This window comes from Cebus imitator, unplaced genomic scaffold, assembly GCF_001604975.1.
Source record: "Cebus imitator isolate Cc_AM_T3 unplaced genomic scaffold, Cebus_imitator-1.0 Scaffold314, whole genome shotgun sequence".
Lineage (NCBI taxonomy): Eukaryota > Metazoa > Chordata > Mammalia > Primates > Cebidae > Cebus > Cebus imitator.
The window spans coordinates 2,372,079-2,396,490 of NW_016107629.1; the positions used below are offsets into that span (position 1 = coordinate 2,372,079).

Below are 24,412 nucleotides of genomic sequence, written 5' to 3' on the forward strand. Positions count from 1 at the left end.
GTTCACCATTCTCCTAGGGATTTCATTCATTCTTTCTTTTTTTATAGCCTACATTTATAAAATTCTTCCTCCATGCCAGACACTGTCCTCAGCACTTTATATACATTTGGAATATTTTAGTAACACTATGTAAACAAAAGAAGGGGAATAAAACTTTTAGCAACTAAGAGAAAAATGGCTAAACACATAGGTAATTCTCGGAAGAGTAAATGACAACATATGAAACGATGCTCAAATGTACTAGAAGTCAGAAAAAGGTAATGTGAAATCACAATAAAAGTGTGACCCTTACAAGAGTAGATTAGAGTACCAGAACCCCCTTTATGCTACTGGAACACCTTTGGTAATTTTGCTCCTAGATATACTCCCTACAGGCTTTCTTTTACCTTTTTTTTTTTTTTTCCAGAGACGGGGTCTCGCTATGTTGCCAAGGCTGGAGTACAGTGGCTATTCACAGGCGCGATCCCACTACTGATCAGCACGGGAGTTTTGACCTGCTCCGTTTCTGACCTGGGCCAGTTCACCCCTCCTTAGGCAACCTGGTGGTCCCCCGCTCCCGGGAGGTCACCATATTGATGCCGAACTTAGTACGGACACCAGATTGGCATAGCGCACTACAGCCCAGGACTCCTGGGCTCAAGCGATCCTCCCATCTCAGCCTCCCGAGTAGCTGGGACTATAGCCATGTGCCACCATGCCTGGCCAGATTTTCAACATATACACAAGCAGACAAGTGCAAGACTATTCATAGAACCGTTATTTGTAAGAGCAAAAAACTGGAAGGAACCTAAATTTGCATTGACAAATAATAGATGAATAAATTGTTGTATATGAAGCAGTGAAAATAAAAGTAGGACTATCAGTATGGATGATGACAAAGAGTCTCTCCTTGACTGAACTGCAGTCAGGCTCTTCTGAATCCTCTTCCCAACTAGGTCCCAATTCTTGGGCTTCTGTGTTCATCTCTGCATTGTTCAATGCTAACAGTAATCCTGCTAAGTCAGTTTAACCAGGATCCCTCACCCTTGATATCTGATTGGGTTCCCCATTCTCCACCATCCCCCAGGTGATGTCAGATCACTCTGGCCTGCTCTCAGCAAGGATCCTGTTAGGTTTGTTCAGCCAGAATGCCCTCATACCCATGATGTTTCCTCTTAGTAATTTTCCATCCACTGACCCCCACCCTGCTCCTTCACTTATTTCTACTTTTCCATGTTAAATTTAGAGTTGAGTCCCATATCTCTCCCTTACTACAAAACTTCTTTGCAGTCATCCCTATATCTATCAAGATGGCCCTGAATAAAGACTACCTTTCCATTCTGTAACAAATGTCATGAATTACTTTTTTTCTTTAGCAACAAATCTCACAAACACAATGGTGAAAAAAAGACCAAATTACAGAAGAATAAACACATTATAATACTATTTATATGAAGTTTAAAAAACATAAAAAGCTATGTATTATTTTGTGAATGATTAGTACTGAACTCACATTAAGAACAGAGATTACCTCTGGTTTGTCAAAAGTGAAGGGGAGAACACAAGAGTCTTTGACCATATTGGTAATGACTGGTAATAATTGGTAATGACTTACCAATATGGGTGGTGGGTGCAAAGATATTCACTGTATTTTTCGTCAAACTTTTGTAGGCCTGAGATATTTCACAAAAAATTAAAATACACATAGCAACATAAACACACTCTTCCTGTCCCTAAATAGGAAGTGCTATGAGAGAGTATGACAAGGGTACCTAATTTAGATTTGAACAAAACCTTCTGAGGAAGTGACATTTAAACTGAGACCTGATGGATGAGAATGAGTTTGGTGGTTGCGGGGAAGGGGTGCAGCAGAAAGTTGGAAAGAATTTTGTGAATTAAAGTTAACTGAAAGAAGAGAGATATGTAATGGATAAATCATGCTGGATTTTTTAAGCCAAGTTAAAATTTCTAAACTTTATCCTAAGGACAATGTGACCTGAGTTGTGTTTTCAAATATTACTTTCTGGCTGGGTGCAGCGGCTCACACCTGTAATCCCAGCACTTTGGGAGGCTGAGGCGGGTGAATCATGAGGTCAGGAGTTCAAGACCAGCCTGGCCAACATGGTGAAACCTGTCTCTACTAAAAATACAAAAAATTAGCTGGGTGTGGTGGTGGGCACCTGTACTTTCAGCTACTCAGGAGGCTGAGGCAGGAGAATCTCTTGAACCTGGGAGGTGCAGTAAGCAGAAATTGTGCCACTGTACTCCAGCCTGGGCGACAGTGTGAGACTCCATCTCAATAATAATAATAAAAATATTACTTTCTGACTAAAACAATTTTGAAAATGAAGAACAAAGTAGAAAAATCTATACTACCTGATTCAATCAAGACTCACTATAAAGTAATCAAGAGAGTATGGTATCAGTAAAGGGATAGACACATAGGCCAATAGAACACAACAGAGAATCCAGAAATAGACCCACTCATGTGGGCAGCTGATTTTCAGCAGAGGTCTAAAGGGAATGCAAAAGAGAAAGGACAGGACAGTTTTTTCAGCAAATGGTGCTGGTGCTGGAAGAACTGAATATCCCATGCAATTTAAAAAAAAGAGCCTTAATCCATACCTTATACAATGTAAAAAATTAACTCAATATGGATCGTAAATCTAAATGTAAGATATAGAACTATAAAACTTCTAGAAGAAAACATAGATTTGCCCTTCATCAAAATAAGAGAAAATGTTTGGAAAGTATCTCTCTGACACTGAACTTGTATCTAGACTAAAGCACAATCGGAGTTCAGGAGTTTGAGACCAGCCTGAGCAACATGGCAAAACCCCATTTCTACAAAAAAATACAAAAATTAGCTACATGTGGTGGCACATGCCTGTAGTCCCAGCTACTCAGGAGGCTAAGTTGGGTGCTGCTTGAGCCTAGAAGGCAGAGGCTATAGTGAGCTGAAATCGTGTCACCACACTCCAGCCTGGGTAACAGAGCAAGATCTTGTCTGAAAACAAACAAACAGAACACTCAAAATTCATTAATAAGAAAATAAATAACCCAATTTAAAAATGGGCAAAAGATCTCAAGAGACATTTCACTTAAGAAGATACACATAAAACAAAATAATATCATTAGATGCTAGGGAAAATGCAAATTAAAATCATAATGAATAATCACTACACTCACTAGAATGGTGAGAAACTGACAATACCAAGTGCTGACAGGGATGCAGTGCAACTGAAACCTCCACTCATTGCTGATATAAATGCAAAATGGTATTTCCACTTTGAAAATAGTTTGGCAGTTTCATCATATGATGCAAAAAGGCCATTCCTAGGCATTTACTTAAAAGAAGCAAAACCTTATGTTCACTTAAAAACCTGCCCACAAATGTTCATAGCAGTTTTAGTCTTTATTGCCAAAAACTGGAAACAACCAATAAATATACCACTTTGTGAATGGACAAACAAACTGTGACACATCCAAATAATAGACAACCACTTNAAAAAAAAAAAAAGACAGAAACAAAAACTACTGGTACACACATAACATAACATAAAAAAAAATAAATGATTCTCAAATGCATTATATTAATGAAAAGATGACAGACTCCAAAGACCACATACTATATGGACCATTTATACAATATTCTGATAAATGCAAACCTATAACAACAGAAATCAGATCAGTGATAAGTTTTAGGTAAGGGGCGGCATTGACCACAAAATCGAATGGGAAGTTTTTGGGGTGATGAAACTCTTCTATATCAAGTGTGGTGGTGTTATACAACTGTTTGTGTCTGCCAAACTCACAGAACTTACAGTAAAAATGGTGAATTTTACTGTATACAAACTGGAGCTTAAGAACAAATGTACACTGTAGTTTAAAAACATCACTCTGTTTACATGTGGAGAAGGGTAGGAGGGGAAAAGAGTGGAAGAGGTAACAATATCAGAAGGCTAAGGCAACATTCCAGTGTACAATGGTGGTGCTTTGAACGGGATATTGGTAACAGAATTGGAGACAAGTGGGTGGATACAAGATATATTTGTAAGGCTGTATATCAGAAGAACATGGTGATTGCTTTGGATGATGAGGGAGAAGGGGTATCAAGGTGAGCCCTAGATATCTGGGTGAATGGAAGTGCACTAAACTCGGGTACATAACTTCTTGTAATTCCTGGAATGATCTGCCAAGTCCTTGCATCTTTCACATGGACGGCCCCTTTCCTGGACTAAATCCTCCAACTGATTAACTCTCATCTTTCAAGAGTCAACTCATAGTCTCCAGTATGGATTGTGAACTTCTCCTCTGTGTTTATATATCACCTTGTGAATATTCCTATCTTATTATACTGTACTACAATTGTCAGCTTATTTATCTGCCTCTTCTACCACAAAAAACATTTTAAGGAAATGGTGATTTATTTTCCATGCGTTTCAGTTTGGAAGAAATTAATTCTAAATATAACCATATAATCAGAAACTTTCAAACCCTTTTACAGATTATAATAGATTTAGTGCTATATTTGTGAAGTCCACACTAATACAATGAATGTAGACACAAGATATTACTACCACTGTGATGCAAAAAAAGAAAGTCAATGAATCAAAGATCCAACTTTTTCATAGTTATCTGTTACGATGAACACCAGTGTGGTTCAATAAGAATAGCTCTAAATTTGGGATTAGAAGATTGTAGTGCAAATTTGGGCACCGTTGTCCACTGGTGGGGTGATCCTGGGCCAGTTGTTTTAGTTCTATGTTAGAATATCTTCATACACAAATTAGAGAGCATGCTAACAATAGGATGGGGTTTTAAAGAGCAAGTGAATTTATACAAGGAGAGAGGATTAGCCCAGGAATTGGATATTTTATGTAGTAATAAATATGAGTTGACTTTCAGAGTGCTGTTAAGTGAATCAGTCTGCATGATATGTCCCTGACTTTCAGTCTCAGGAGTTCAAGACAAAAGGCAGGCCTCAGTTTCTATGCCTAATACACTAAGACTTTTTAAAAGGCTCTGTGAAAACATGTTCTAGGTAAAGCTATTGCATATATTGTAATATAAATGAAGATGAGTTCTAACAGCAGTGGCTACAACCACACACTGTGAAAATGAGTAAGAACTTTCTGAATACACAGAGGTCTTTTTAGTTACTTCTAAACTTGTCAGAATGATCCATTTTTGTAAGTATGAAATGATAATGATAACTTATCATCCTCTAGCAAAAGCAAGCTACTTTAAACCACCTTTGTAAATTAGGAATTGGTGTTTCCTTCTTACCTTTTGGGTAGATATCTTTTAGAGGGACTTCTCCTGGGGGTAAAATCCTCACTACCTGATTCGTATCTAAAAGAGTCACACAATTGCTTTGTTTTGGAGTCCCACTTTTCTTCTTTCCTCCATAGAATGCTGTATCAATGCCACTTTGTTTATGCAAAGAAGATGGTCTCTTCCAAGAATAAACTTCACTGGGTGACTGAAAAAAAAAAAAAGAAAGAGATTCAAAGTACGAAAGTACCATATACTACATTTACCACAACCTTAACAATGCAGCCCTTTAAGCAGATACTAGTGGGAAACTAATGTTTCACAGATATAAGAAAATCCAATTATTGGCTAGGTGCAGTGGCTCATGCCTGTAATCCCAGCACTTTGGGAGGCCAAGGTTGGTGGATCGCTTGAGTTCAGGAGTTTGAGACCAGCGTGGGCAAAGCGGTGAAACCCTGTCTCTACAAAAAATACAAAATTCAGCCAGACGTTGTAGCGTGTGCCTGTATTCCCAGCTACTCAGGAGGCTGGAGCAGGAGAATAATTTAAGCTTGGGAGGTCAAGGCTGCCTGGCTGCCATGATCACACCACCTTATTCCAGCCAGCCTGGGCAACAAAGCGAGACCTTGTCTTAAAAAACAAATAAACAAACATAAAAACACAAGCCTTTTGGATGTGGTACAGGAAGGAGGTAGCTGCTTTGCCAATAATCATAATTTTCAGACAAATATGAAATATATGTTACATTTTTATCTTGAAATCAATTACAACTAAACAGAAACATAGCAATTAGTTAAAAATAAAACAAACACCTATGCATAAGGAATAGAATATAACCAGCATTTTTGAAGATCTGGGAGGGCTTCAAAAGTGATTGGCTCCCTTCCTAATCATTCTCGCTCTGTCTCCCCTAGATTTAACTCTTCTGGAATTTTATGTTATTTTTCCCTTGCTTTATTTTAAATTTTTACCTTATATGTATTTATCCTTCCTAAGATCATAAAGGTATTTTCTTATGCTTTTTCTAAAAGTTTTAAGGCTTTATCTTTCACATTTAAGTTCTTAGCCTATCAGGAATTAATTTTTGTGAATGGTATGAAGTGAGGGTCCACGTTCATCCTTTTCTCACATGTATAGCTTACTGTCCAAATACCACTAACTTTTGCCCATAGCAACAGTATCACAAAACAGTTTATATGCCTGTATCTGTTTCTGGGCACTGTATTTTATTCTGCTGTGTGTTTTTCTATTCCCAGCCCAATACAGGTCTTAGTTACTGAAGTTTTATAATTAACCTTGAAATTTAATAGGAAGAGTACTTCTGTCTGGTTCTTCTTCAGAGATGTTCTGGTTATTGTTTGCCCTTGCATTTCCATAAAAAAATGTATGAGTTGTATTAATTCTCTGCATCCTTGCCAGTACTTGGTATTGTCAGTGGTTTTAATTTGCTTTTCTCTAATGACTACCGATGTCTAATAACTTTTCATGTACTTATTTGCCATCCCTGTATCCTCTTTGGTTAAGTGTTTGTTGAAGTCTTTTGCTCTTTTTTTTTTTCACATTTACCTTCACTTTTACTTCTGTATCTACCTAAATACATTGAAAACCAGGAGTTCACAAAAATATATCCAATTCTAATCTAATAACTACTTGGTTCATTCTATTTTTCATCCTTTCAGTATCTGTAATTCCCCTCTCCAACAGTTAAAAACTTGTTTTCATTATCCTTAATGTATTTTGTTACCCTTCATATATTTACTTTCTTACTCAAGCCCACTGTATGTGACCCATCTCCCATCTCCACCACTAACCTTACTCTCTGGGCAGATGCTCCACTCTCCCTGCTTGGGTCCTGACAGCCCATATGGGGCCACACTCACACAGGGACACATATTTCCCCTTACGTGGGCTCCTACAACCCACTCCAGGCTGCCCCTTCATAGGAATGCCATCTTCATCCTGCTTGGACTTAATGTCCATCACTAGTGGTTACATCTCCCCACCACAGATGTGTTTACCTTGCTTGGGCTCTGATCTTTGATACCTCATACTGGCCTACTGCTTGCTCATTTGTAAAATTAGGCTATTTACCTTCTGACTATTAAGTTTTAAGAATCTTTATAGACTCTAGATACCAGTTTTTGTTGGAAATGTGGTTTGCAAATATTTTCTCCCAGTCTGTAGATTGTCTTTTCATTCTCTTAACAGAGCTCAAATTTTAAAATTTGTTGCAGCACAATTTATCAATTTTCTCTTTATATATCATGTCTAAGACATGATTACCATGTTTAATAGAAGTAGTAACAGTGGGTATCCTTGTTTTAGTCCTAAAAAGAAAAAAAATGCTTTTAATGTTTCTCTACTGAGGATGATATTTGCTATAGATTTTTACACCTATTTGGTATTAGATTTTAAAAGTTATATAAGTAATAATTTAGATGCCACTGGTAACTGTATGAAAAGGTTAATAAGAGGTAGCATACTCATTTGCCAATAGTTTTATATAGAATCCAAACAAGTTCACATAAAGCAAGGAGGCAGTGTGGTGTGGTAGAAAGGATGTGGGTTAGGGGGCTGGCTAGTCACACTTGAGCTTAAATCCCATGGCTTATAATCTTTGTGGCCTAGGGGATATAAACTCTTTCTGTTTTTTTTTTTTTTTTAAATCTGTAAAACCTCATCGAATTTTTATAAAAATTAACTATCATGTATGACAGAGCTTAGAGTAGCACACTGCCTGACTCTTGTGTTGGGTACTAAAAATATTATTGCCATCTTAAAAGGTGCCTAGCTGATTCTAATCTTCTATTTAATAAACACTCATTAAATACCTCCTATGTGGTGGGTACCACACTAAGTAGCAGGGATGCAGCTTTTTAATTTAATAATGTCAGTAGTCTTATAGGCTACAAAGAATTTCTATAAGGTTAATACAAATAGTGCCTTAACTCAGCTTTTATTTTATGACTTTTTGTAGTAATATTATACTTCTATATTGATTTCTTTAATCAGAAGAAGGTAATTAGAAGATCAATTTTTAAAATAGTTTCACCTCCAGAAAAAGTCCCAATATTTTTTCTTTGATAGCAGCAAACATTGTAGAAACCATATAAAATGCATCTCTTTCATATCAAGGCTGCTATAAACATTGTATTTCAATAACATTTCATTTTGAGTTATATGAAAGTAGATGCTTTTTACTTGATAATTAGGAAAACATATGTCAGAGTCCTAAGCCACATATTATCCACTGGGTTTTAGATTTCAAATCTCTTATATCTTGAAGTACCCAGCATTCATTAATCACATTAAAATTTTCAGGCGTATAAAATTGGAGTATCATCAAGCAGAGTCTGTATTTTTAATTTTTAAATAATTCTATCATCGCATCTAAAAGCTACAAAGGAAATTATAAAAATTAAATGTGTAATCAAAACACATGGATTACATCTAAGGTTATTAGATGGCAACCTGGACTGAAATAACTTTTATAATTAATTTTCCCACATTTCCATCAGAGGATGATGTTGCCCAGTTTCACCTAAAGTCAATTCAAATAGCTTCTCCTTTATAGATAACAGTGGATAACAGAAGGGTCCATCTAAGAGAAAAATCAATTGAGACAATTAGCCATTATAGTATAACCTGGATGCTGCAAAGATATGACAAATCAGGGCAAAACTCAATGGAAAATGAAACTATCTTCATGACTACTGAAAAATTTAATCTACAATAATGACAACCCAACAAATTTAACTTCACACAGGAAGAAAGCACCAAATATCATATGTTCTCTCTTACAAGTGAGAGCGAAACATCGAGGACATATGGACGCAAAGAAGGGAACAACAGACACTGACATCTACTTGAGGGTGAAGAGTCGGAGGAGGGTGAGGATTGAAAAACTACCTATCAGGTACTATGCCTGTTACCTGGATGACCAAACCATCTGTACACCAAACCCCTGTGACATACAATTTACCTATATAACAAACCTGCACACATACACTTGAACCTAAAAGTTAAAAAATACATAGAATGTGTAGATTGAAAAATAACTTTAAAAAATTCTAGAAGACATTCTAAAAAAATCATCATCATCAGGTTAAGCATTTAAACTGTATTATATGAACTCCCACATATGGACAATACTTGTTTTTCTTACTAAATTCTACCATTGCATTACACTTTCAATTTTAATTTTTAAAGTGTAATGAAACTATTTAGGTATAACATATTTTCTAGTAACTGATTTGGAATGCAGACTTGATCCAAAATGTTTACCAGAAAATTATTATGTTTTTAATTACCCCTCAAATGGGCTTACAGATTATAGGTCAAATTGAGGGGAAGAAATATTTATCTAATAATTTTTAAAATTGATGCTTACCATGAGATCTGGGAAACCAACAACTATTGTAGCATAATTGTTCTCATCTGAGAGAATTCGGTTGGGAGAGGCAATCTTTTGTTCCACAGCTGAACTTAGATGTTCAGATGATAGCTGATCACTGGAAATTTTATGAGGTATGCTGAACTCTGTTTCTGAAAAGTATCAGACAAACATTAGACACCATATGCCCCTGAAATGTTCCAGGAATTAATTTTTTGCAAGATTTTATTCTTTTTTTATTCTTTTTTTTTTTTTTTTTTGAGACGGAGTTTCACTCTTGTTACCCAGGCTGGAGCGCAATGGCACGATCTTGGCTCACCGCAACCTCCGCCTCCTGGGTTCGGGCAATTCTCCTGCCTCAGCCTCCTGAGTGGCTGGGATTACAGGCACGCGCCACCATGCCCAGCTAATTTTTTTGTAGTTTTAGTAGAGACGGGGTTTCACCATGTTGACCAGGATGGTCTCGATCTCTTGACCTCGTGATCCACCCGCCTCGGCCTCCCAAAGTGCTGGGATTACAGGCTTGAGCCACCGCGCCCGGCAAGATTTTATTCTTAACAAGTCAAATGGAAAAGAACAAGTTAAAAAAGGGGAAACGCTTTAAATTATATTCACGGGCTTTTGTTTGAGAAAATGCCATTTTTATAATAAAGGCATCCTCCCAAAGTGATTTCAAATATTTATAAAATTCAAAATTTTATTAGGAATAAATTATTATTAATAGCTCCCTGCAGAAAAGAGATGTGAAACTGACCCAACCCAGTGTTGGCAATGGTATGTTTTAGATTTTTTTCATAAGTACTATTCATCCCTCAAAACAGTGATAAATTAAGTAGAAATCCCAATGGTCTGTGGAAAAAAGATGTTATCCTAAATTAGACTTGCAACTTAAATGTAAGTAAAAATACTGATCTGTCAGTTAAAAAAATTCAAAGACAGAGCTCACAAGAGTGAACTTCCTTATGACAATTTGAAAGACAGCAGATTCTTATTTACTATTTCTGGCCTAGTGACTAAATTTTTTCTTTTGGTGTAAACTTAACATAGGCTGGTGTTTTGTTCTTAGAGGACAGTATGTGTACAAGCATGCACTCTCACACCCATAAACACAGATGACATAGAATTTACCTTGTATAACTCCAAACCCTGTGCTGGGCGGCTCCTCTTTCAGCACATACAACTGGCAAGCCCCACTGCCCTCAGATGCGACGTGTGCAGGCTTAGTTAAAAGGTATTTCCTGCAAACAAACAAAACATCTAGCTTAAGTGAAATTTTTCTTTTTCTAATAGTCATAAGGTCAGACTAAGAAAAATTAGATTCTCCTAAGCCTCTTTTTTATAGTTCCAGTATAATTTGCAGTTTTTGAGTTTCATCATGAATTAACAAATAAGTTATCAACACCGTGTTAAAGAGCAGTGCACAACAGCAACACAGTAATGAATGTGAAGCAAAAATCCAACACTTCCTATAAGAGAAAGGGTTGTCAGGGAAAAAAAAAGCAACTCTAATGAAGCACACTCTTATTATCATGGAGTCCTCTCTTGATAAAACTCTTTGATCAGCCAGGAAGGAGAAGTATGATTTCGGATCTGTGATCAGCTAAGAGACAGATGCCCTTCTCACCACTGTAGTCGCCTTGATCTACTTATTTTCAACATTTTTAAAATATGAATGCATATATAGGTAGAAATCCTCTGCAATGAGCTACTTCTGCTTGTCAGCAGAGGGGCAGAAAGAGTCTACACTTAGCTAGTAGAGTCGTGCATGAGGGAAGGTACTCAAAGTTGACTGTCATACACTGCCTTTAATCAAGAAGTGCAACAGTCCAATGGGTCAGACAACACAAACATAATCACAACCAAACCAGAATACACAAGATAAAAAGAGAAACTTCTAAGGTGTGAACTCTGTGAATTTATAAAAAGGCAACAGCTCTAGCATGGAGACTACTTCAAAGTCGATGGAAAATCTACTTTGAAGTACCTGCAGTTTGGCAAGAATACAGTGAATTCTCGATGTACAACTAGGAAAAAGCCCAATTAAATACGGATCATATGCAAAGTCATGATTTTTTACTGCTAATTTCAATGTCATTTTCTGAAAAATGACATTTATTTTTTCTCCCCTCCTCTCTTCTCTCATCCAAGTACTAACCAGGCCCGACCCTGCTTAGCTTCCGAGATCAGACGAGATCGGGCGCGTTCAGGGTGGTATGGCTGTAGACATCTCTTTTCTAATAAGTCTCATATATAGAGATGCTGCCAAACACAGAAAGCAGTAAAAGACAGACACAAGAAAGACAGAACAGTAAAGATATTGGATAATTGGTAAATAAGATTGAGCTACAGCATACTCCATGATACACTATATAAAGCCACTCACTGATTTGTTTTGCTCTCCACCAGAAGCCATTTGTCCTCTGCTACGAGGAAAACTGTCTTGAGGTTAATGGGAAGTGAGATGGTGTGAGTTTGCCCTTCTAGAACATCCAGCACGATCAGGCTGTTCCTAGAAAAGGAGAAGAAAACTGTATCTGAAAGGAAATGGTGAGGATAATGGTTGAGTAATCTGGCATAATCATTTCGTGATATATTATGCAATCCTTAAAAAGAATGTTTTTAAGACTAAATAATAATATAGAAAAATGTTAATTGAAAAAAATGGATATACAAAATTCTAAACTATTTCAGCCTGTGAATGAGTAAAAATAATGGAAAGTAGTAACCATTGCCACGTTAGTAGTGGCTATGTCACGGAATTGTGAGCACTAGCTTTTCTTATGTCTGTTTCTCAATTTTCTGCAATGTGGACAAAGTTACTTTTATATTAAAACATTCATAATTTGATTACATTTATTTTATAGTAAACAAGTATAATCAAAACAGGAAATAGAATGGACCAAATAAGAACTCCAGTTTCAACCTTCTATAATAAAGAGCTCACCCTTTTTCTTTGTAGAATACTAGCCAGTTTTTGTTTGAAAATTCTTTACACATTTTATAAGTTTCCTAAAGACAAAACAAAACAAGATATTAACATTAAATGTGTCAGATACAGTCATATCTCTCTTTAACTACTTCCCCTTAAATAAAATAAAGTTCTTCAACTTGTAAAACATGTAATTCTGAAAGATGCTATCTATTTATCTACCCCAAGACTCTTACGGTAAAATAGATTAAACTATATATCAAAATTTACTGAACTATACTAAAACCTCTTCCGAATAAATTTTTAAAAACAACATCAAACATTGTTAAGAAATAACAGGCTATCTGATGATTAACATGAAATTTATACCATAAAATAAACACATAGGAAAATTCTTTGTTTCTTAGATTAGGATACATTTATGACATTTAAAAAAATCACTTTTCTCATGGTCCTTTAAGACCTAAGTATGTTGACTTGCAGGGCAGAGGGTAAACTTTATTTTATATCCATTATTTTTTCTGAATGGCAGACTAAATACTCTTGTGTTGGCCTAAACTGTTTGCTTACTCATTTAATTTAGTTAATAAACTAAAACACTTATTTTTCTAATAGAGGAAATTAAGTGTTATACTCATGGTTTTATCATATAAATCTAAAACATAACTATATAACTGGAAAACAGGTTAAATTGACTCCATGATTAGAAATTTGTTAAAAATTACCATATTCAAATAGTTTCTCATTTTCTCTTATTGTTAGTCCAGTCCTGGCAAATCTTCATGCAAGTATTATGTCATAAAAAGAAGTCAATGATATTTAATTATACACACATCTATAGTTATATATACCATGTTAAAATCTGCATGTGCACAACAAGAAATTCTCTTGCACATTACAACAAACAAAAAGCACTTAAAGGGATGGGCATGCATGCATCTTTCTGGTTAGAAAGCAATAGAAATCCTTGGCAATTTGCTGGACAAATATGGTGTTTCTTACAGCTTCTTCTTTGTTCCACCAGGAAGGTTTCTTAGATGTAAACTCTTCTGAAGGGAGAATGAGACGACGAAGGGCTTGGCCAGTGGTATCTAACAACAGGATGACATTACTCTGCAAATGACGAAAACAGTGAAAAGCTCAAGATTTGTTCTTCTTTTTTTTAAAGCAGCATCCCTTGGCAAACTGACAGTGAAGGTTATAGTGACAAATCAAAGCAAAGACAATATTTTAATGCTTAAGAGATATCACAAAGACATTAAATGATTTTTCTTAATGAAAAGTTTACAATTTTTGGTGGTTTTAGGAAGACATTTCTAAATATGTGATGTAAAAGGTATTCTCTTTAAATATTTTATGTAAAAACCATTCTCTTTTAAATATAAGCTAGTTGAACCATGATTCTGTTTTATTGTCTAGTAATAAGGAAATTAAAGGATTGATGATTTTAAGAAGGTCATCTACTTGTACCAAAATCATACTTAAAAATGCTCTGTTGAAAGCTCTCTTATATTGTGCATAATTAAATCTCACTTATCTAAAAAAAATCATTTATCTCATTTGGTTCAATTTAGAAAATAAGTATAAGATAGATATAAACATGAGTTGGCAAGAAACATGAAAGACTCCAACAAACTAGCTAGTAATGAGCATTCTTTCATTTAGAAATTCACTAAGCTTGAAGAACCTTCACAATTGGTGCTATAATAATGTACAAACAACAGATTTCTGCAGCATTATCGATCATAGCTATGCAATGATATAATCTCTCAGTAATTAGGATATGTTTTTAAAGAAAATAAATAAACTTTATATGTTGAAATACATGAACTGAAACACAAAAAATAAAAACTTAACTTTGGGAAAGCCAGAAAAATTAAATATTTTAAAGAGATACAAATAAGTTGGCTTTTTAAATTAAAATATAAAGAAGTTTGAAGATTAGACTAACGGGTTTGCAAAAAGGCACCAGCAAGTTATTTGTCAGACCTCATTGTTAAGCATGTGTCTTTTCTTTCTTTGTTTTGTTTTATTTTAAATTTGGGGCTCCTCCAGTTATCCTAACTCTTGTGAATTTTTCATTTCAAGAAGAATTTCTTTTGGAGAAAATAAAGTCACAAAGCACACAAAGAATTAATATAAACCTTGAAAAATATAGAAAACAATAAAATGTTAAATGTTTGTTAATTTATTCTACAATATTTATTGAGCAGCTTATATTCAATATATAAAGAATATAACAATGAATTAATCATGACCCTTGCCTTCTGTCATGTAATTTAGCTAGAGAAATAAACAGAAATGTAAAAAATTTAATGATTCATCTGCAAATCTAGCATTTCAGTATGGTTTTAATTTTACTTTACAAGCTAATTTTGTGGAAGTGCTTAAGAATTAAAATAGTATTTGCACCATATAACTCACTTCATACCGTATACTCTGAATTTTAGCTGTATTAAAAAATTTTGCTAAGCATGTTGACAAAGTTTTAATTTTTTTCATAAACATCACCCTTAGAATGCATCATTCTGTATGAGATATAATTCTCCACTAAGAATGTGCATTAGAAATATTCTTTTAAAAATTAACATATAACAAGTATCATTCACCAATACTTGACATTTTTGAAAATGGTAATAATACCTTAGAGTTTTCCTTAAGAAAAAAATAAAATTAAGTTAAAAATTTACAATCTCTATAACAGATTAAATATTTTTTGATGGGAAAAATCTTTCTTATATAATAAATATGTAAAATATTAAAATGAATTCTTAGCATATGAGCAATTTTGGGATATTAGCCTTCGTAAGCAAAAGGAAGTCCTAAAAATGTTTCATGCCTAAAAATGAGTAAGCAGAAGAATAAGCAGTTGATTAAACAAATGTGATCAAGCAGAAAAATAAGTTAGTATAGTCTTCCATTTTTCTACCTTTTTAGGGTCTAATACTTATATGTTCATAACATGGCATAAGTGAACTGAAAAACTGTATCTTTGTAAGTGACAGAAAACTATTCCCAGCCTTTGCTGTACTTAGTTTATAAGCAATTGGCAACATGAAGGAGTTCTGTTTCTCCATCCTTTTAGATGTTAATGGTTTCCTTCTGTAAATGACTAATGATAGATTCTGTCTGGGTTTAAAAATAGAATTTTGCGTCACACATGAGTACATGTAACTGTGGCTTTGGCACTCCTTTAAGGGGGGCAGGGAGGAGATGCAAGTGAGCAATTTTATTATGTTTGTGTTTGACTGGGAGAAAAGTAACCTCTGGATGACCTCCATGTCCCTAAATCTGAAATTCTAAACTTTGTACAGATGTAACACATAATCTCAAGGGGAGTAGGGGGAGGGGAGGGTCTTTATTTTTAGGCATGGCAAAGTTTCCCTTTCCTCACTTAAGATTTTATTTTAGCAAGGAATCTTTGAACAACTTTTAAAACTAACCAGGGACATGCATCTGTAGCAAAGCTTTATGTTAAAAAGACAAGGAATAGCTGAATTCATGGAAGTACTTCTCTACAATATTTTGGCTATATTTTTAGTTAGGGTAGAATGAAGAAAAAGGAATTGATGGCAGTCCATTTATTTTTCATTCCACTAGAATTATTTATCAGTTGTTAAATTTCACAGCTGTGTGCTGTTCACATGGAATTTTACAGGTCTGACATCCTGACAAGGGTATACGATAAAATAGACAGTTAAGAGGGTACTCTCTGGGAAAAGAGAAGGCAGTTTAGAGGACAGGTAGAGAGGAAGTATCCAGATAAGCTGTGTAGGTCTGCTCAGGGTTTTGAAGCAGTTTTCTGGAAAACTTGAAACTGTGGCCAAAGGGATAAGTAAGGCAGCACAGGAGGAGGCAAGGTGCTGGCTGTAGAAGTCAAGCACAGCTTAACAATAAAAATCAGATTTTCTTTCATGAAAGTAATTGAAATTGAATAGAGTATTAATCAGCAATATTACCGAATAATTGGATCTTTTGAGAAATTAAAATTGCTGAGAAGCTAAAAATCTGGTACATGTATTAAAGAACTGGTTAATTTGACAGCTAAAAATGTGGCAGGGCTGTTTAAATACTCCAAATTTAGTCTCATCCAAATTTGATTGTTTTCCTAAATTACAAAATCACCAAGATACCATTTACTTTTTAAGAAAGATTGTTGCGGCTATAGAATTAAATTCAATGGCATCGATACTTTGTTGAAAATCTGTAAAATAAAACCCTCATTCCAATTTTCAGGAGATAAACTTTTGTGAACAATATCTGGATATTTATCAACTCTGCTCCTAGGAGAAAGTAAAACTAAAAAAAGTAAAAACAATATTAGAAAAAGCTTATAACTCAAAATTTATGATAATTTCTGGAGGCAAGACCTAAAGTTAAAGTTGTAATTTCCTCAATGAACTATGGACATATTATGCAATACTTTCCTCTTGATTAGTAAAAGTATTATTTCTTAGTATCACTTTGCTCTTTAAATATTCATAAGTAACAACACTATATTTAAAAATATTTTCCTATTATGAATACTTTTAAATAAAGCTTTCTGACTAATCTTTTCCCCAAAATCTGTAGTGAGTGAGAGAGTAGGTGAAGTTTAATTCTGGTAGAGTCAATCCAATATGCTATGAATCTCAGGTCTTACTATGTACTTGCCAGACATGTTATTTGAACTCTGAGCCTCAGTCCTCTCATGTGTAAATATGGCTTAGAGCTACCTCACCAGACAGTTGGAAGAATAACATGAGATAATGTAAGCAATCTCTTACATATTACGTTGTCAACATTTAACAATTGATCCTTATCCTTGAGACATTCATCACCTGCCTTCTGGATAACACATTCTTCAGTTTATCCATCTACTCTACTGGTCACTCATTTTCAAACTCTGTCATTGATTCTTCCTCATCTCCCTGATTTCTTAATATTTTACTGCCCCAAGGCTTAGTGTTTGGACTTCTGTTCTCCACTTATGTTCACTCCCTTGGTGACTTCTTTCAGTCTCATGGCTTTAAAGAACATTTATTTGTCAATGAATTCCAAACTTATATTTCCTGTTAGGAGCTCTCCACTGAACTCCGGTCTTATCATCTACTTGGATATTTAATAGACATCTCAAATTGAATCTAATTTCATCTGAGCTTCCCTCCCAAACTGATTCTGTCTCCATCTTAGTCAATGGCAACTTCAAGTTGCTCAGTCCCTAAACCTTACAGTTGTCCTTTACTCTCTCTCACCCCATACGTTGGAATTGTTAGGAAATTCTGTTGGTTCTACCTTCAAAATACAGCTAAACTCTGCCATTGCTTGTGAGCCCATCCTCCTCCAAACCACCATTCTCTTAACTAGTCTCCCTTATTTTACCTTAGCAAATACAGACTATTCACACAGAGCACCCAGAGAAATCCTTTAATCATGCTAGCTCCCTGCTCAAAACTTTCTAATGTCTTCCCCTTTTACTCATAGTCATGACCCAGAAACTTCAATGGCCTACAAGACTCTATACAGTACCAGTGGTCTCCAACCTTTTGGGCACCAGGGACCAGTTTTGTGGAATACAGTTCTCCCACTGACTGGGGAGGTTGGGTGGAAGCTGTGGGATGGTTTCAGGATGAAATTGTTCTACCTAAAATCATCAGGTATTAGTTAGATTCTCACAAGGAGCCCACAACCTAGATCTTGCATATGCAGTTCACAATAGGGGTCATGCCCCTAAGAAAATGTAATGCTGTGGCTGATGTGAAAGGAGGTGGAGCTCAGGCAGCAATGTTCACTTGCCCACCACTTACCTTCTGCTGTGCGGCCCAGGTCCTAACAGGCCAGGAACCAATACTGGTCTGTGGCCTGGGGGCTGGGGACTCCTGCTCTACACAACCTGCTTCCCACTATCCCCTTCACTTTGCCCCTAGTCCAACCCACAGTGTAGCCTCTTTATCTCTCCTCCTACTTCCCTCTTATTCAATCTTCCCCACTACTCTTCTTTAAAGATGAAGAGACATGTTTCTAGCCTTTGGGTCTTTAAATCCACTATTCCATTTGACTAGAACTCTCTTATTCCAGATACCTCTTCTCTTCTTCATCTCTCAAGTCTTTGGTTAAATATCCCCCTTTCAATTAGGCAATCCATGACTACTTTATTTTAAATTGCAGTCTTATTCCCTCTTGCTTCTCACCTGCTAATTTAAGGTATAATTATTTATTTTGATGATTATCTATCTTCCTGCATCAGAGTGCAAGTTTTTGAGGACAAGAGTTTTTGGGTATTTTTGGTCACTGCAGTATCCCCAGTAGGTGGCACATGATATATATTTGTTGAATGAATATGCTTAGTGTAGTACTTGGTATATACTAGATAGACAATAGGTATACAGAAACATTAGGCTCCTTTCTATTGGTATTGTATCGATTAACTTAGACCTTTAGAAGTCTCACTAATTAAAACACAATCCGTCTTCTGATCTATATGTTTTGTTTGGAATTATTTTTAGCCTGACTCTGGGCATCTGTGCTTGTCATTAGTACAATCTTAGTATACTAATCCATAGTAATGATAGATATAACTTGAGCATCATTAGATACTGATGGATCTCATTGCATTCCATTTGGTGTATTTACATGGCTGTCTCTACCAAAATATATCATTCAGGTCTCAGATAAAATGTCATCTCCTAAAAGGAGAAATATCAGCACTCTTTTTAATACCATTCACCTTCTCAATTCCTCTTACCCCATCCCCATCACTCCCTTGGACAGTACCTTGTTTCCATACACAACAATTATCATTACCTGAAACTGGCATGTTCATTTGTTAGTTTACTTGTCTATCTCCCCAAAGAGAGTGTAAGCTTGGCAACAAAGAATCATCTGACCTCAGGTGTCAAAAGTGTCGAGGTTGAAAACCCCTGGCTTACCTGTTTCTAGGTTTATAGGTCATGTCGAAGTCTCTGCAGAAAGGAAGGTATTAGCCTGCCTTTGTGGTACTGATAAAATGCAACTCCTGACTGATCCCTCCAGCTCCTCTCCTTGATTGTCATGAAAGCACATCTTTTCAGTTACAGATTTCTAATCACTGTTGTCTTCCATGTAAGTTATTCTTCACAAAATTGTAGTCTGGTGTGCATTACCTGCTGCTCATGGAGAATCACTTGACCTTTGAGGGGACTTCCCAGCGGTGCCACTGTCACAAAAGGGTGCCAAACGCCACTGGCTGTTCTTGGGAAGATATCAAAAAGATCCACAAAGTAGCCACTTTTTCCAGCCATATTCATAAAATACAGGGAAATGGGATTGCATGTAACTACACAAAGAGTATTTTCCTCATTTTCTGAAATGACAAAAAGGTGTTAATTTTGTGGTTTGCAAACAGTTTTCTAATTGGTCAAGAGGTCTAGTGAAAACTGAATCATGAAAACACATTTGGAACATAGAGTTGGAACTCAGCAGATGATTGGTATCATGGCTTGATTAGGCTGAAAAGACCATCAGAAACAGCTTAGTTTCGACCCTAAATGTAGATAGACGATCACACCTATGAATCTGAAAAAAATGATTATCTATTTGTTCCCCAAAGAATGTCACAATATCTTGTGATAAAGCCATTCGATATTAAACAATCCTCAATGTCAGGAAATTCTTCCTTGTGTGACAGCAACGTGCTTAATGCTACAGTGGTCTGATCTCTTGTTCTCTTGTTGGTCACTGGTTGGTTAACGTCTTCTATCTGCTAATCTTACATTTTCCAGATAGTACTAGCTGTTTAAAATTTATTGCTGTAAATAAGTAATTCAATTTTTAAAAAATCTTAGCTCTGTGGATCTTATTTTTCCAAGCTTTTGTTCAAATTTGAGTATTTCTTATTGTAAAATCTCTGTCTTTTCAATCTGGGTACCTAAGTCCATTTCCTTCCATTTGGAGAAGTCAGTGCTTCTTCAAATTTCAAGTGGCTATGAATCACCTGGAGATCTAATAAAACTACAGACTCTGCTTCAGGAGGGTTGAGGTCAGGTTTCAGATTCTGTCTTTCCAACAAACTCCCAGGAGATTTGGCTAATGGTGCTGGTTTGAGGTCCTCCCTTTGAGTAGCTAGACTGTGGACTAAGTCTCTCATAATTTCTTATGTGGGTTCCATTGAGGTAAGGGATTAAGCTACTTTTGCATAATAAATGCTATCAGGATCAACTATCACCCAGGTATCTGTGTTATAGTGGTCATATTTTTCTGAACCCCAAATGAAGACACAAGATATGACAATAAAATACATCATTTAAATTTGGGACTACCCTGAAAAATCTGGAACACGTGTGTGTCTGTGTGGGTGCATATGTGCCATATCAATATATTATATATATTACGATATCATATTATACATATCATATTCTATATAAAGATATAGTAAATTTAAATAAATAAGCTAACTGAAAAGAAATACAAGTCAACAGAAGGACTGAAAAAGACAAATATTATTTAGGGGGCAATGCGAACTGTAGATGTTACAGTTTCAGTTATCAGAACCATAGAATTTATAATTTATGGATCTTTTATAATACTTCCATTATCAACACAAATAAGTTCTATTCAACATTTATTGAGCACCTTCCTGCATAACTTAGGGAACTGGGAATACGGTAAAAGTGTTAACAGAAATGTACTTAAGAAACACATTTAATGTTTTCTCTTTTTGCAGCCATTAAATACAGTTCAGTCTTTGTCTTAAACATATAGATACACGATTTATATGTATCTTTTACCAATCTTTTTCAAAAAAACTGTACATTTTTAAAAGCACATATTTTTATTTCAAATAGATTTGAGGAATAAACTATATCAATAGAACTTACAGGCACAAAAACAAGACATCAATTTTTGTCTTAATAATTCTCATATTAGTCAAGTTAGAGATTCTCTCCCTTCCCCCAGCTGCCACTTCAGTTTATATCACCTTAGTAACCAACAGCAGTTGAGGAACTTCTACCCAAATATACCCAGGGCCCACTGCATGAATCAGTAGGTATTGGTAACAGCCCAGAATTGTGGATGCCAAAAATTCACATCCTTTTTTTTGCCATTCTTTACAATGTGAAGTTTAATGACTGCAAATCACTCTAGCCCTACTTTCATGGTTCATGTAATCACCAAACTGGAATCCCAGCCAAAAAACCCAATGTTTTTTCTTTTTCCCTTCTATTTTTAGCACATGCCTGGGTGTGTTTAACTTTGTGCTACAATTGTAATGAGAAACAGACATATGCATACAAACTCAGCAGTGCTTATGTGGATTCCACAATAGCATTTTGTTAGGTTGTTAGAGGAAATTAGTTCTAAATTACATATAATTGCTATTCAATCCAAGAATGACAGACACCAAGTCTATCATAAACTTTTGATGTCTAGAGATTATTTTAATCCCTCTTTAAAAAAAAAACATATGCAGGAAAGAAAGATCAAAAGATTAAGCAGACATACCATATGATGTAGCAATGTCACAGATTATATTAATTTCATCCAGTGGTATTCTCCAGGAGGCACATTCTTCAGTAAAGTTTAGGGATCTTTCTTCATGTCTTTCTATTGGATACGCCTGTATATTTATAACTGCTGGCCCCTATAATAAAGCAGTTATCTAAGTTAAGAAATTTTGGTTGTCACCAAAATGTAGAATAAAGTTCTTCCAAAATATAAACTTTACATTCAAGTATTTAATATCTTATTATACCTTTTCTCAATTTATTGACAGGCTTAGTACTCATAACAATAACAATATCATACACTTACATTTATAAATGCTTTAACACGTGCTGTCTTATTTAATTTCTCATTTTTCTTTTTACTCACAAAATATACCAGATGTAAAATCCCATAGGATTTCTCCTTTCTTCATTCCTTCCTAAGGCGAGAGCCAGTTTTGAACTCCAAGTATCAGAACCCAGAGCTGTCCAAACCAGGGGAATAATTTGCAATTGAATGAGCCAGAGTGTGATATATTTCCATTGTGGAGAAGAATTTTTATGTCATTGCACAGAAATGTAATGGTTAAACCTGGGTTTTTAAAATTAAATGCAGAAACGTGGCATTTGAAATTAAAAAATAAAACAAATCAAAATTACTGATAAACACTTGTGTTACTTATGAAAGATAAAGTATTTCACATATGGTGATAATTACTCAACATAAATAATAAGCAGATGAACTAACTTAATGTTATGGATATTAGCTCTGGGTACTTAGATATGACTTCCTGAAAGAATGCTGTAGAAGTAAGCAAAGCTCCAGTGATTTGCCCGCCCTGCAGTCCTTAATTAATCAAAAATGTTTGGACTAGATATTGGCATCCATGTCCCCCGTCCACCACCCCTCTTCTATCTAGTTCATATCTTGGGGGATAGGGAAGTAAGAAACTGCATTTCTCATCCCACCTTTAGAAAGGGTTCTAGAAATGATTTAGGTTTAGCCAATTAAATGCACTTGAATGAGATATGGAAGGCAGAAAGGAGATAGTGACCATCTTCCTGCAGTGATAGCAGACAAGGAAGCTCTGACAAAAATGAACTGTCAGATTAGCATGTCTCGGTGTGTTTAACTTTGTTCTACTATGAGGGTTGACAAACTATGGTCTGCAGGTCAGAGCTGACCCACAGCTTGTTTTTTTCTAAATAAAGTTTTAGTGAAACACAGCCACATCCATTTGTTTATGTACTGCCATGGCTGCTTTTGCACCATATGGCAGAGTGGAGTGGTTGCAGCAGAATCTATTGGCCACAAAGCCTGAGGTATTGACTATGTGGTCCTTTAGAGAAAATGTTTGCTAACACTGCTCTACTGTGCTGCCCTCAGCAGCAGGGATGATAGCAAAAGCAGAAATACTGATCCTGAAATTACAAGTCCAATGTTGCCCCTCAACTTCTGTTTCTGCTGCCCTTTCTAATGACTTTGTAAGCATCTGTTTTCTCACAGTAAATCTCTTTCTGCTTGAAATACCTAGCAAGATTTCTATTGCAACTAGTGACTGATACTTCTTTCCTTTACCTTTCACATGAAGACCGAACCTGGCAAGAATATGTGGCTAAAAAGAGGCCCAAAATAAAAAAGCACAAGGTTTTAATCCTATTAGCACATACAAAGTAAAGATAATTATCACAGTGTAACTTTCCTAGGAAAATATATAACATACCTGACTCTCATTATCCAATTAGCTTTTTAGAAATTCTATCTACCCTTTAGGAAATGTCTACTGAGAGGCCAGTCTGATTTGAAAGTTAGAGTAGAAGCTAAAATAACATCATAACAAATCATTTCTGAGATTGTTTGGATTACCTCCAGGGAAGACACAGCAAAATTTATAAGGTTCAGTATTTTAAGAGAAAATAATGATGATATTAACCTTTATGTCTATATGGTGAGTTTCCACTGGACACAAGAGTTTTTGCATCCCACTTCTTGCCTGACCAATTGTCCAGTAGCCCATGAATGTCTGTTCTGGCAGAGGCAACCTGTTAAGAATGATATGCAAAGTAAATATTTCTTCTTGTATACAAGTCATAGGAAAAAAATAAGAAGCCATCTATTATCAACCACACAAATAAATTTGAAGAACGCTTTACTTAGAAGTGAGTTATACTTCATTTTATTAAAAGACAGTGTATAAAATCATGTTTAGAATATACTTTCAGATAAAAAAAAGATCCGACATTTCAGAAACTCAGAAGGTAAGGCAAGGTCCTGCTTTTATCTTAATGACAAATATAATTGATTTACATACATACTACCTTGAATTGGAGTAATTTAACATCTAAATTTCTGGTAGAGTACAGAAAAACTTTTTTTTTTTTTTTTTTTTTTTT

The 24,412-nt window shown here is 35.4% G+C and overlaps 1 protein-coding gene across 5 annotated transcripts in view; it reads right to left on the reverse strand.

Annotated features, from left to right (window-relative positions):
- VWA8 (von Willebrand factor A domain containing 8) overlaps positions 1–24,412 on the reverse strand; it is a 386,591-nt gene that overhangs the window by 105,099 nt on the left and 257,080 nt on the right. For all 5 annotated transcript variants that reach the window (XM_037729667.1, XM_017503777.2, XM_017503778.2 and 2 more), the window contains 9 exons: positions 23,953–24,061; positions 22,038–22,176; positions 19,700–19,899; positions 13,581–13,691; positions 12,594–12,658; positions 12,033–12,158; positions 10,778–10,887; positions 9,647–9,801; positions 5,269–5,464 (listed from right to left, as the gene is read on the reverse strand). In XM_037729667.1, coding sequence (XP_037585595.1) covers positions 5,269–5,464; positions 9,647–9,801; positions 10,778–10,887; positions 12,033–12,158; positions 12,594–12,658; positions 13,581–13,691; positions 19,700–19,899; positions 22,038–22,176; positions 23,953–24,061 — 1,211 coding nt within the window. The remainder of the gene's footprint in view (positions 1–5,268; positions 5,465–9,646; positions 9,802–10,777; positions 10,888–12,032; positions 12,159–12,593; positions 12,659–13,580; positions 13,692–19,699; positions 19,900–22,037; positions 22,177–23,952; positions 24,062–24,412) is intronic.